Source organism: Benincasa hispida, chromosome 4 (genome assembly GCF_009727055.1).
Source record: "Benincasa hispida cultivar B227 chromosome 4, ASM972705v1, whole genome shotgun sequence".
NCBI classification, from domain to species: domain Eukaryota; kingdom Viridiplantae; phylum Streptophyta; class Magnoliopsida; order Cucurbitales; family Cucurbitaceae; genus Benincasa; species Benincasa hispida.
The window spans coordinates 24,063,446-24,075,708 of NC_052352.1; the positions used below are offsets into that span (position 1 = coordinate 24,063,446).

At 34.3% G+C, this 12,263-nt stretch overlaps 2 protein-coding genes across 4 annotated transcripts; one reads left to right on the forward strand and one right to left on the reverse strand.

The window, feature by feature from the left end:
* Positions 1-6,755: 6,755 nt before the first annotated feature.
* On the forward strand, positions 6,756-9,959 carry LOC120075924. 3 transcript variants are annotated; one of them, XR_005481454.1, is made up of 5 exons: positions 6,756-7,150; positions 7,232-7,346; positions 7,533-7,647; positions 7,743-9,000; positions 9,822-9,959. XR_005481454.1 is itself a non-coding variant. In XM_039029673.1 (4 exons), the coding sequence occupies exons 1-4, from the start codon at positions 7,050-7,052 to the stop codon at positions 8,603-8,605; spliced, it is 1,194 nt and encodes a 397-aa protein (XP_038885601.1). In that variant the 5' UTR covers positions 6,756-7,049; the 3' UTR covers positions 8,606-9,426. The 3 variants fall into 3 exon arrangements, 1 of the variants encoding a protein (XP_038885601.1); XR_005481453.1 differs by having other exon boundaries at positions 7,743-9,171; positions 9,822-9,958; XM_039029673.1 differs by lacking the exon at positions 9,822-9,959 and having other exon boundaries at positions 7,743-9,426.
* Positions 9,684-12,007, reverse strand: LOC120075923. The gene is made up of 4 exons (XM_039029672.1): positions 11,622-12,007; positions 11,377-11,538; positions 10,908-11,291; positions 9,684-10,722 (listed from the first exon to the last, which is right to left on the reverse strand). Exons 1-4 carry the CDS (start codon positions 11,925-11,927, stop codon positions 9,814-9,816), a joined length of 1,761 nt encoding a protein of 586 aa, XP_038885600.1. The 5' UTR covers positions 11,928-12,007; the 3' UTR covers positions 9,684-9,813.
* Positions 12,008-12,263: the final 256 nt, after the last annotated feature.

The following is a 12,263-nucleotide window of genomic DNA, read 5'->3' on the forward strand; positions in this document are numbered from 1 at the left end:
CGTGTAGTAAACCGGGGCTGATCGTTTAGTAAAATTGCTCGGGTGCGCAATCGTTTAGCAAATGTTCCGCGATCGTTTAGGTAAAGCGTGTGTGTACACGATCGTTTAGTAAACTATGAGCTATCGTGTATGCTCTCATTTGCTAGGCAATGGGCAGTGTACTTGTTCGTGTAGCGATTAACCGATGTCTTGCAGAATGAAAATCATTTTCATTTTATCCTTCAGTTACAAAAACTGAATGCAACCTCCCACTATCTCATTCAATTACGGAGAAAAAAACCACCAACAATTATCCCATAATTGTTTAGTTAAAAAAAATAAATATAATCATATTATATTTATAACCTATAGTTTAATATCACATCAAATGCAACATATAAATCATAGTCCTTTTCACCTACACTATGTTGGAGTATATCAGCAAGTAGCGAAAGCAACAAGGATCAATAAGCACTCTAATTCATTAATTTTGGCAGTAACTAAAGCATGCTCAAACTATAGCAAGAGGGTTTCAAGCCATACATTTGTAGAACTTCTTGAAATCTTGATTCTCAGCTGCATCTCCAAATCTTGTTGTAGACCACTATAAGATCTTCACCACTATTCTCTTGGAGCTTAAACATGTATGTAGAGACATATAGGTGGATCATTTTTAAGTGATGACCTAAATGGTTTATAGTATATGGATAAGGTTGGGTACCTTATCCTGGTGACACTGCGAATACGACCTGCTTTGTAGATGTTATAATTATTGTAAAGTACTACAAATGATCTAATCCTGATCATTCATGTAGAGATATATGAGTGGGGTATTCTATACAAAGAATTTTGTGTAAGATCGGACCATGAAATGAATAGTCTCATTTTATAATACCATTAATAATAGAGACTTACATTTCATCAGATGACCATAGATGACATGAACTGAATCCTCAGTGAGTTGTGAACTCCTACTTATGGAAATGGTTCTTTGATTTGTATGGATGAGAGTGGCCAGTTCGCCGACTCAATAAGCCTACCATTTTGGGGATTCATCTGATTGGAGAGCTAGGAACACAACTACAAAAGACGAAATTCACTCCTTCCCTACTGTCGAGGTAAATAGATAAATTGCTCCCTTAAGGATTGATTTCGGGGGTTGAACAATGTGGCGACACACCATCTCTTGGCCAGAGAGGGGTTTGGTCATAGTTGGATTATGACTTATTGTTCATTAGAGGGATCAGTGGTACTTAAGAAGTTAGATGTAACTACAGGGGCAAAACAATAATTTTGGCCTAGTTGTACTTACGAGCAATTTGAATGGTCATCGCGTTGTTGACTGATATATCCAATCGACACATAAATATACCTATAGTGCGAAGAGTGCAGTTGATCAGTCTTTAGTGGGGGTGATCGACAGTTAATGGAAGTTGAATAATTTAATTAAAAGAGTTTAATTAACTATTTAAGTACTATTGGAGCTTCAATCTATAGGTCCATAAAGTCCCTCTATAGCTCAACAAGGATTATTAAGGATCAATTTTGGATTAATTTGAATTGTCCAAACCAATTGAGAGAATTAATTATATATGTGATATAATTAATTTATCTTAATTATATATGATATAATTAATAATGTATTTGATACATTTTAATATTTGAATCAAATATTTGAATATGATTCAAATATTAATTATATGGTAGGGATTCATATAATTAAATTTAGTATAAACGTTATTTATATTAAATACCTCAAATGATTGATAGAACTAAAAACTATAGGTTATATTGTATTTGATACAATATAAAAATTATAAGTTATGTATTATATTTGATATAACATATAGTTATATATACATATAATAAGTTAGNGTTGACATAGAATGTATTTCACCGACAAGAAAATCATCCAAGTCCATGTTTATTTTAAGAGAAAAAAATATATCAATATAATTATTTTTAAATTTAAATTTCAAAATTAAAGGGGGAGTTACAACTCCCTCCCCTTAATTCTCTCAATCAGATGTGAGTGGGAAGCAGTTGGAATTTTTTTATTTATTATTTATTTTTTATCTTCTTCTTCATGATAAAGATATACAGAAGCTCTCTATTGATTGAATTCTCATTGCGTTCTACAGAAAAGATTTCTCCTCTTCTCTCAAATTCTCCTCCCTCTCCCAAAAATATTTTGGAGCCCTCACACTCTTGAGGATTCTCTTCCCTTACAGAGAATACAGAGGAAACTCTTGTGGTGGTGTCTAGGTTCGTGATCGACGTGAAGGGATTTTGTGAAGGCTTTGGGTTCAACAAGGGTAAGATTTTCCTAACCTTTTTTCCTAATATCCTTCTTATAGCATGTTGTAATTTCCTATTGATGTATAATTTATGTACTGTATTGTTTTTGTGAAAATAAAATTTGTGACCGATCTCGCTTCTACTAAGGACCTCACGCTTCTTTCAATTGGTATTAGAGCTAGGTTTTTTTTTTTTTTTTTTTTGTCTCAGTTTTAATTTTTCAGAATTGAATTTACAGCTAATGGTGGGTTTGCATCATGTATTTCTTGATTCATGTTGATGAATTTATATGGAATGAATGGTTTGGAATTATGGATAATTTTGGGATTGATCTGTAGTTTTTACTATTTTTTCTTTACAAATTGGTTTGTAAGAATCCGGTGTTTTGGGCATTTAAAGCTATCGAGTCTGTAACTCATTAGTTTGTGTTGTTCGTGAGTTTTCCAGCGACATTCTGATGGTTTCAAGGCCCAAATCGGAGCAAAATCAATGAAGATCGTGACTATACAGTTGCTTTGCAATGTTGTGCCCTAGCGTTGCAACGCTGCGAAGAGGCGAACAAAATGTTCTTTCCGTAATGTTGCAATGCTAGGTCACAGCATTGCAATGCTCCAAGACAGAAAGAATGAACCAGTTCGCATGTGGTTCGATCCGTGGCTCAGTTGGTTCGCGTTCGGTTTGGGTGCTGGGTGGTCCGATTTGTGTTATTCAAGACCCAATTCACTTATTTTGAACCAATTTGACTATTATTTGTAATAGTTGGTTTTTTTTATTAATTAAATTAATATAAATGTTATATTAATTTAATTAATGGGTTATGAGACCAATCTCGATCTATAAATTGTTGTTTAAATTATGCATTTGATATATGGTTTAATTTTAATTATATATGTCATAAAGTATGCCATATAGTAAAATCCCACTATAGGTTACGTATTATTCATGCATCGTTTATATTATAAATGTTATAATATATAGTTGCATGATTTAATTTATAGCATGCTCGTGCATCATATAATATAGGTGTTATAATATATGCTTGCATGCATTAATAACATAGTCATGCATCATTTATATTATAAGTGTGATAATATATTGGATTAAAGAAAATAAAATTTTGGATCGATCCCGCTTCCGCTACGGACCTCACGGTTCCTTCAATTAACAGATGGAGATGTGGAGAATGGTTGAAAGGGTGATTGAATTAAAGAAATATGTCTTGATACATATGATCTTAGTTCAATCAAGTAGGACAGTGAATGTGAATGCTAAGTAAAAGAAAGAAGTCAGGTCGTAGGGTTCAATCTCTTGTTCCATTTGGCTTGTTTTTGTGCTTGCTGTTGACAACTAGGTAGAAGGGGTGAAGAAGATGTCTCTCTCGAGCTTTTCTTCAGTAGCAGCTCGTTACCAATGATGGAAAGTGGCTATCGTCCCTCCTATTTCTTTCTTGCAGTCGCAAAGATGAAGGATAAAAAATGTTTTTAACTCTCTAACGAATTTGGTTAGTTGCTCAACTGCAAATAATATCTTTTTATATAGGCAATTCGAACAGCCACTTGGTGATGTGATTGCATTAAATTTCATACCTAGAGACAGTCGCTTGCCATTCTGACTTGATCAAACGCCACCAGTCAGATGCCCATACTTGCAAATTGTAATTGGACATTGATTACACGAGCCAAATGTATCCATCATGCGTTGGGTCAGCTGGACGCGTACTCCTTGCATTGGCTTTGTCAGCAACACTTGGTAAATTTTTCTGATTCATATATTAAAGTGCGTTAATGATGAAGTTTTTTTTACTTCAAATGATACTTTCGCATGAGTTTATCACATATATACAATTTTATGTGTTTTCCTTTATCATGAATGCCTTTACTTCACTTTTAATCCTAACTATTCCAACTCTGAGATAATAATAACTTGTATTTCTACAAGTTATCACCTATGATAAGAGAAAAAATTTTGAAGAGAAAAGGAAAAGCAAACAAAGCAAGATGCTAGAGTGTTCTAACCATTTTGTCAATGTGGTATTAGACGGAAAAAATGCATTTTTGCACTCCCTGTTTTTAGGGATATCTCGGTCATTTCACATAACATTGAGACGCAACAACTAGGGTTTCTATAAATCCTTATTTTCATCCAATTTTGAGGTCTTTCAAAGAGAAAAAAAATATATTTTCGATTCTACTTAGATTTTATGGTGTAAAGGATACTCTTAGAGTCATAGAAGAAATTTAAGGTTTGATATCGTGACATATCACATCAAGAATTGATATACTTACAAAAGTGTATGGTTCAAATTGATATAATTATTAATTTAGAATTTTTGTTGATACGATTCTCAAAATTTAGGGTATAAAATGATTTTTTTTCTTTAATATTAAGTAGCAATAATTATGGACATTGACTTCAACCAACGTTTTAACTTGAATGACAATAAATGTTGATTTATAGAAGTGATCAAATGTAGCAATGAATTCTTGTACGCTAAATTCAAGAGTCGTCAATAATTTATTTATAATGGCTTAGGCCTTTGATAAGCTATATTAATATTTTTCTCAAAAAAGAAAAGAAGTTATATTACTATTCTTCGTAAAATTAGATAGGACATTTATTACTATTTTAAAAATAAATTGTTTGAATTGAATTAAAAAGAAAGAAGAAACAAACTTTTGTTTCAAAAATCATTCAAAATCATGATATTTATGTATTATTAATATCTCAGAGATGTGATCTTCTATCCACACATGTTAAATTATTTTCATTCCTCAATATTACAACCACTCCATATATTGCTTAAGAAATGAGGGAACTTACATACAAAATTGAATTTGGGTGCCTAATATTTGTGGGACTTCAACTTCAACTTATTTGCTTGAGAGCTATCAAAATATTTATTTTATTATGGCGCTTATGGATTATTATTTTAAGATATGAATTTTAAAATTCGTTTAATTTTGAACTTAAACAAAATGGTTGTTTTTTAAATAAAAGAAAATGAGTTAATTTATTTACAAAATATAGTAAAATATCATTATCTATCAATGATAGATCGTGATAGACCATAATAAACATATATCACGGTCTATTGGTATCTATCAATATCAGCGATAGATGTCCATCACTAATAGACAGTAACATTTTGTTATATTTGTAAATATTTTCAATTGTTTACCATTTAAAAAAATTACCCTTTTTATACATATTTTTTATTTCTTTATTTTAATTATATATAACTTAACTCAACTTAGTTCAATAATATTAACATGTACGACAAAAGATTGTAAGTTCACTCACCCATCCTGTAGTTGTTGTATTAAAAAAAAAGTTAATATATATTATTTAAATCTTTTGTACACTTGAAACATATTAGAAAAACTTGATTTCATTTTCATTTTTCTCAGAAATACATATACAAACATATTAATATTTTTGGATGATTAATAAATTATTTTACGAAAATTGATTGAATTAAAGATTTTAGCTCCATTTTAAAAGGATTCAATGGATATCATATATCAAATCATTTAGAATCACATTTAAATGAATAATTTAAATTACAAATTTAGTTTCTAGATTTTAAAAATTGTGACTAATAAACCTTTAAATTTTTAATTTTGATCTAATAAGTCTCTGAAAGATGTTTAATAGATCTATAAACTATAAATTTTATATCTTAATATATCTCAGAAATATTAAGCATGTTTAAAGAATTAACTATTTTATTAGACTGAAGAAATATGTGTGTTTAGTTGAACCTTAAAATTTTAATTTTATAGTTAATAGATACATTAATTTTTAAAAAGATGTCCAATTGTACCTATATTAAATAGAAAGTGAAATTTAATGTGTAATATAATATTTAGTTTTTTATATTTTCCAATATATAAGAGACGTATTAGATAAAAAAAAATTGAGATTTCAATTATCTATTATATATATATATATTAAAGTATATGGAATATATATAGATACAAATCTAAAAATTCATGTATTATAGTTCTAACTTTATATAAATTGGAGTGCTTAACATGAAATTCTAGATCTGATTAGTGAGACATGGATGTTTTTGTTTGAAGTAGAATATAAGTTACAAGGTTACAACATATGTTTGAAGAGGTTTAAACCTGTGAGGGAAAGAAAACAAAACATTAAAATTCACATGAGAGCAGAAGAGAAAGGCAAGTCTTGGGAGAGCAGAAGGATAAGGATGAAAAAAAAGAAAGTGAAATACTTTTTTGGGGGTTTGTGCAAAAAAATAAAAATAAATAAAAGAGTTATGGTGGGCATTATTGCAAAATGGGATTGAGGTTGGGGTTAGTTTGGGCCACCGACAGTGACAATATCATGAGAATTCCCCCCCAATGACTACATCAATGGTCAGGACTTTGAGAAAAAAGCCAAACATCTCTTATAGAGAGAGAGGAAAATAAATGAAAAAAAAGGGAAAAAGAAAGAAAAAAGACTGATGGGGTTAGGGGAAGGAGGCATGTGGATGAGTGGGGGACACACCAAACTCATCAATTTTGTTTTAAAAATCCTTCCTTTCAAATAATTGAGTCTTTGACACAACACACATTGTGGTGAGGAAGAAGAAGAGAGAACTAAAAGAAAAAGAAAGGGTAACTGGGAAACACATACAAGAACTCCGTCTTACTCCTGTTTTCTTTTTCCTTGAATCTTGGGATTTCTTCTGCATTTTATTGGGTTTAAGGGGATCTTCGCACCAGAAAAACCCCAGAGCTAATTTTTGTTTCACTCTCTTGAAGATGCCAAGACCAGGGCCTAGGCCTTATGAGTGTGTGAGAAGGGCTTGGCACAGTGATAGGCACCAACCCATCAGAGGTTCTCTCATTCAAGAGATTTTCAGGTCTCTTTTGTTGATCATTTTTGTTTCTCTTTTTGAATCTCTGTTGGGTGTTTTTGTGATTTGTTTTGTTTGTTTTGTTAGGGTTGCGCATGAGATTCATAACTCCTCCACTAAGAAGAACAAAGAATGGCAAGAAATGCTTCCTGTTGTTGTTCTCAAAGCTGAAGAAATTTTGTACTCCAAAGCCAGTTCTGAGGTATTCTCCTTCTCTATTCTTGCCCTTCTCTGCTGCTGCATATTTTTCTGTTTTCCACTCACGGTCCAGCTGATTTTGGAATTAAAAAAATATGGGACATTATGCTTGACATTTGTAGCCTGCAGTCCATGATCTTTGTTTAAGCTCAGTTTTTTCAAAGTTGTAATCTCTTTTTCCCTTGGATAGGCTGAATATATGGATTTTAGTACCTTACGAGACCGCTTATTGGATGCCATTAATACCATAATAAGGCTTGATGAGAGTACAGAAACTGGAGACTTTCTTCAGCCTTGCATTGAAGGTACTTGAAAAAAGTTGCTTCTTTGGTCTCCATTTGCATCCTCTTTTTGGTGTTTTGTTTTGATCCCTTGTGTTACATTTTGATTTCCTTTTCAGCTGCTCTCAATTTAGGCTGCACACCTAAAAAAGCTTCAAGGAGCCAACGAAACAATGTCTCTACAAATTATCTCAGTTCCAGGAATCAAGAGTCTCCCAGTTTGTCTCCTCCTCCCATGGTAATGAAGACTTCTCAAGGAGCTGTCACTAATTCCCGTTGTGTCCCCTATTTTTGGAATTTGGCTAAACCTGTGAACAATGGCTTAGACCATTCACGCTTTAGATTCCAAAGCCTTCTTCCTGCTCATAATTCCACTGGAAAATTCTCTGCTTTGTTAAGCCCACATGGTTTGATGGAAAATGCTCTACCGCCGAGCAAGTTCTCCGTCTATCCGCTATATTATGGGAGTGGTGATCAGTGGCAAGGACAACGCTCCAGCTTCGAAATTGCTCCTAGACCGGTTTCTACATATCTGGATTCTACAAATGGAGGTGTTATGGAGAAGACTAGTGTCTCTGGTACAATGGTAGCAAATGGCATCCCCCAAAATGAATTAATGTATTCTCTTGGGAGCTCATGTGTTGATAAATGTGATCTAGCATTGCGGTTGGGCCCTCTCTCAGCTTCAAGCTCAAGCTGTGAAAGCAAAACTCCGCTTCATGTGCTTAAAGTTTGTTCAGGCAGTTCACCAGAGGAAACCAAAACTGAGGATTGTTCCCAAGTGATGGAAAGGAAGCTTCCATTGTTTCCTATGGTAAATGCATATGGTGTATCTGAGCACAATACATGGGGGCGGAGTCTAGAGGGCGAATGTTTCGATGGAGAAACGAGGATGAGAAAACGGAAGGCAGGTTTTACTCATTCATCAAAGGAAAGGCACTTAAGAGTTGGCTCCCAAAGGTTCCTTCCAGCAGGTTCGTAGGCTGATTTCTTTTTCCATTTTGAAATGAACAACACGATTATGGATAAAAAAAGCTGGAGCGGGCCAGTTCCTCAGACACAAACTGTCCACAACCGCAGTATTGATGTTTGAAATGTAAGAATGATGCTCAACAACTGGAATCTAAACTTGGATGGAGTAAGGGAATATATGTGGAAGGAAAGGTTCTAAGGCTGTCTGTTAAAAAAGAATTATCTTTTGGGATTAATTGATAGGGTTTTTTGGACCCATGGAGGAGATTACTTAAATTTTAGAAGTGGGTGAAGAGTTGATAAACAAGCAACTGGTGAAGCTACTGTCTGTGCAAATGGGGGACAGAGAGGCATTGAGCCAAGAAGCTTATTTATCATATTTTGGGGGCAACATGCTTTGGTTCTGTGGGTCCTTTTTCTTTTCTCCTTTCTTTTTCATCTTTGTTCTCTTTTGGAAAGAGCTGAATTGATCATTGAATGTCTGGATGGAAGTCTCTGCCTTCAACTTTTAATGACTGGGGAGACATTAGTCTCTGTGGGGTCATATAGATAATTCTTGTTTTATCTATTGTTAAGGTAGACAAAACTTTCTGCTTTTAGTTAAACTTGCTTTATCAAATTAGGAAGTTGCTTAGAGAGAGAGATTCAAATAATAAGATTTCTTTCACGAGATTTCATCAATATGATGCCTCTTAGTCATTTTCCATTAGATGCCACATTCTGCCCCTTTTCCACCAGTCGTTATTTAGGGCTTTTTGCCACTTATCCTATCCTGTATTCACTGTATGATTAATGTCCAATCCAATGGGAGCTTGTTATATGGATATGGAATCTGAATTAGCTCGATTTGAATTCCTAACTTTAATCCCACCATTGGGTTTTCACGTGTTCTTCAAATTCTTCATACTTTTTGCTACTGTTTTTCACTGTTGATTTTCAATCAAATGTATGACTGGAAATAGTGAACATTGGTTCCCTTTTAGGTAACTTGTAAACATTAAAGTTATTGTTTAAAACTTACTATTTAGAGTATCTTGAAAGTGTAGATCGTTAATAAAAATGAACCACAAGTAAACAAGAGGAAGATATTCAAGGTCAAAAGGTTGTTTTTCATAATAGTCCCAATCCATCTATCAGAGTTCTATTTACATCAAGAAGAAAATCTTAGAGAAGCTTTACACTATGCCAAGGAATAGAATCATTCAGTTGGCTTCTGGTTTATGCAGAGTCTTGATCAAAGAAAAGAGAGGAAGGGGAAGTTGATGAGGATGAGGATGAAGCAACAGGGCTGCTAAAATGGAAGTCAATCTGTAACCTTTGATGGGGTATAAAATTACAACTACCCAACTTCTTTTGCTCTTCTTCCAGCTCTTCAATGGTTATGGCTGCTAGAAACCTTTCAAAAAACTCTCTGCAACACTCTTTTCCCCTGCAAACCAATTCCCCAACCTCTCCTTTCTCTTGGTTCTCGAACATCAAACTTGAGCTATCGAACTTCAAAATGTAAGCTTGATTACACCCCTCAAACAGCCGTTCACCCAGCGAATCAATGATGTAGCAAGCATTTTCATCCATCTTCAACACAAAGAAATGGTCATTCCAACTCACAATGTAAATTCTCGATTCATAATTTGAAAATGTTTTTGTATTGACCTCATTCCATATTTGCTCGAACGACATTGCTTCTGTCAAGCAGTTGAATTTCTCTGGGCTGAAGAACCCTACGAAGGAATTTTCCGCTGAGACAGTAATCGGTCCAACATCAGCTTGCACGACGGTCTCAAGGTCAAAATGTTTGTTTGGGAAAGAGTTGGAGTAGCATTCATTGTTGCAAAGCTTTTGCCATTCTGATGAACCTTCCATTATGAGGTTGTCAAGCTCCAGTTGTGTAGGCATGACGCCGTAGTTCGAGTGCAGCCAATGGGCGATCACAGCGACTATTGCTGTGCAGGCACTCTCACCACCGGCCTTCTCGCTCCGCTGGTCAAAGGAGCCAAAGAATACCTCTGTTTTCAGCTTTAACTTGCCATCTCTGCTTACTATTTCTCTAGTTTCCCACCTCCCTCCGCTGGCTTCTTTGTATTGGATATTGGTTTCTAAAGAAAACTCTGTGCTTTCTGCTTTCTCCTGTAAACAAAATTTAAAAAATCAATACATTGTCTTCAAACCAAAAGGCTGAATATACGATTTAGTCATTAACATTTAAATGTTTTTTGTCCTTGCATAATTGAACACGTCAACGTTGAAGAATAATCCTTCCTCGTGTTTTCAAAGTCAAATTAAAAGGAACACAGAGTATTTTAAAGGCATACCATTTGGGAAGTAGTTGAAATGGGGGCGACATTGAACACGGAGGCACCATTGTCGTGTCGCTGTCGGTCAACGGTAACCCCGTCGTTGACCGCCGTGTTTGTCTTCTCCAACCACGGCTCCACTTTCCTTCTCGAATGTCTAAAACTGAAACTCAGCCGTCTCTTCTTGGTCAACGATTTCCCCTGTTTGTGATCCCCATCTTCCTCCCCTGTTGTTGAATCCCCCAAACCCCTGTTTTCACCGTCCGATGAGATCACTTTACCCTTCTCTCTATTCTTTTTCTTGAAACTCGTTAAATCCTTCAAAGTTTTCAAAAATCCCTCCTTGTCCTCCTGCTGAATCGGGTCCGGCCCGTCTCTGACCTCCACAAAATTCACACATACCTTCAAAAATCCCATTACCACAATACCCACAAATTAAAATCTCCTTTTTCATCTATGAACGATCAAATTTCATAAAAATTCTTACAGAAATCGTAGCATGATGAGGAGCCGCTCCTGCAGAATCCTTCAACACGATGGGAACATTTCTCTCCATTTTCGTCTCCATTGCCGATAGCATCTCTGCTAAATTTAGCGACGCCTTCCCTAAAACAGAGGATTTCGTCTTGGATTTTGTGGGTTCTTCTTCCTATATCCATGAAAAAGGAAAACTCTCCAATAAATTTACAAATTTGGATGGAAAAAAAAAAAAAAAAAAGGAATGAAACGTACGAGTAAAACGTAGAATTTGGTGTCCCAGAAGGGAATGGAAGAAGCATCATCATGGGGGAATTCGAATTCACACATGCTATGGAATTCGTGATTCCATTGAACGGTTTGATGGTGGTTGCTTAAGACACGTTGGGCGGTGGTGCGGTTTGTTTGAAGAGGGGATTTTGCATAGAATGGAACAGGTAAAAGGGAATGTCTTTGAGGACCTTTCCATTTGATTTCAATGGCGATTCTTTCATTCTCTTTACCATATCCCAAAAGCTTCAAATTTTCTAATTTCACCTGAAATTTCTTCATCTTCACCATTTTTTTTTCTTCAGAAAAAATGTGTTATGAAGGAAGAAGGAAGAGGTTTAATATGAAGTGGGTTAGTGACAGCTATTTTAATTTGTTCGTAGGAACAAGTCCAACCCGTGTTTTTTTTTTTTTTTTTTTTTTTTTTTTTTTTTTTTTGTCAAACCGAAAAGGCAGTTTTTAGGGTTTAAATATTATTTAAAAAGATATAAAGTACGAATTATCGAATATGCTTGGTCTAACTCAAAATAATAATTAATAAATTACGAGAAGTATCCATGAAAGCAATAAGCGTCATGATATTATATCACTCGCGAGAGAAATTTAAAATATATAATATTAAATTAT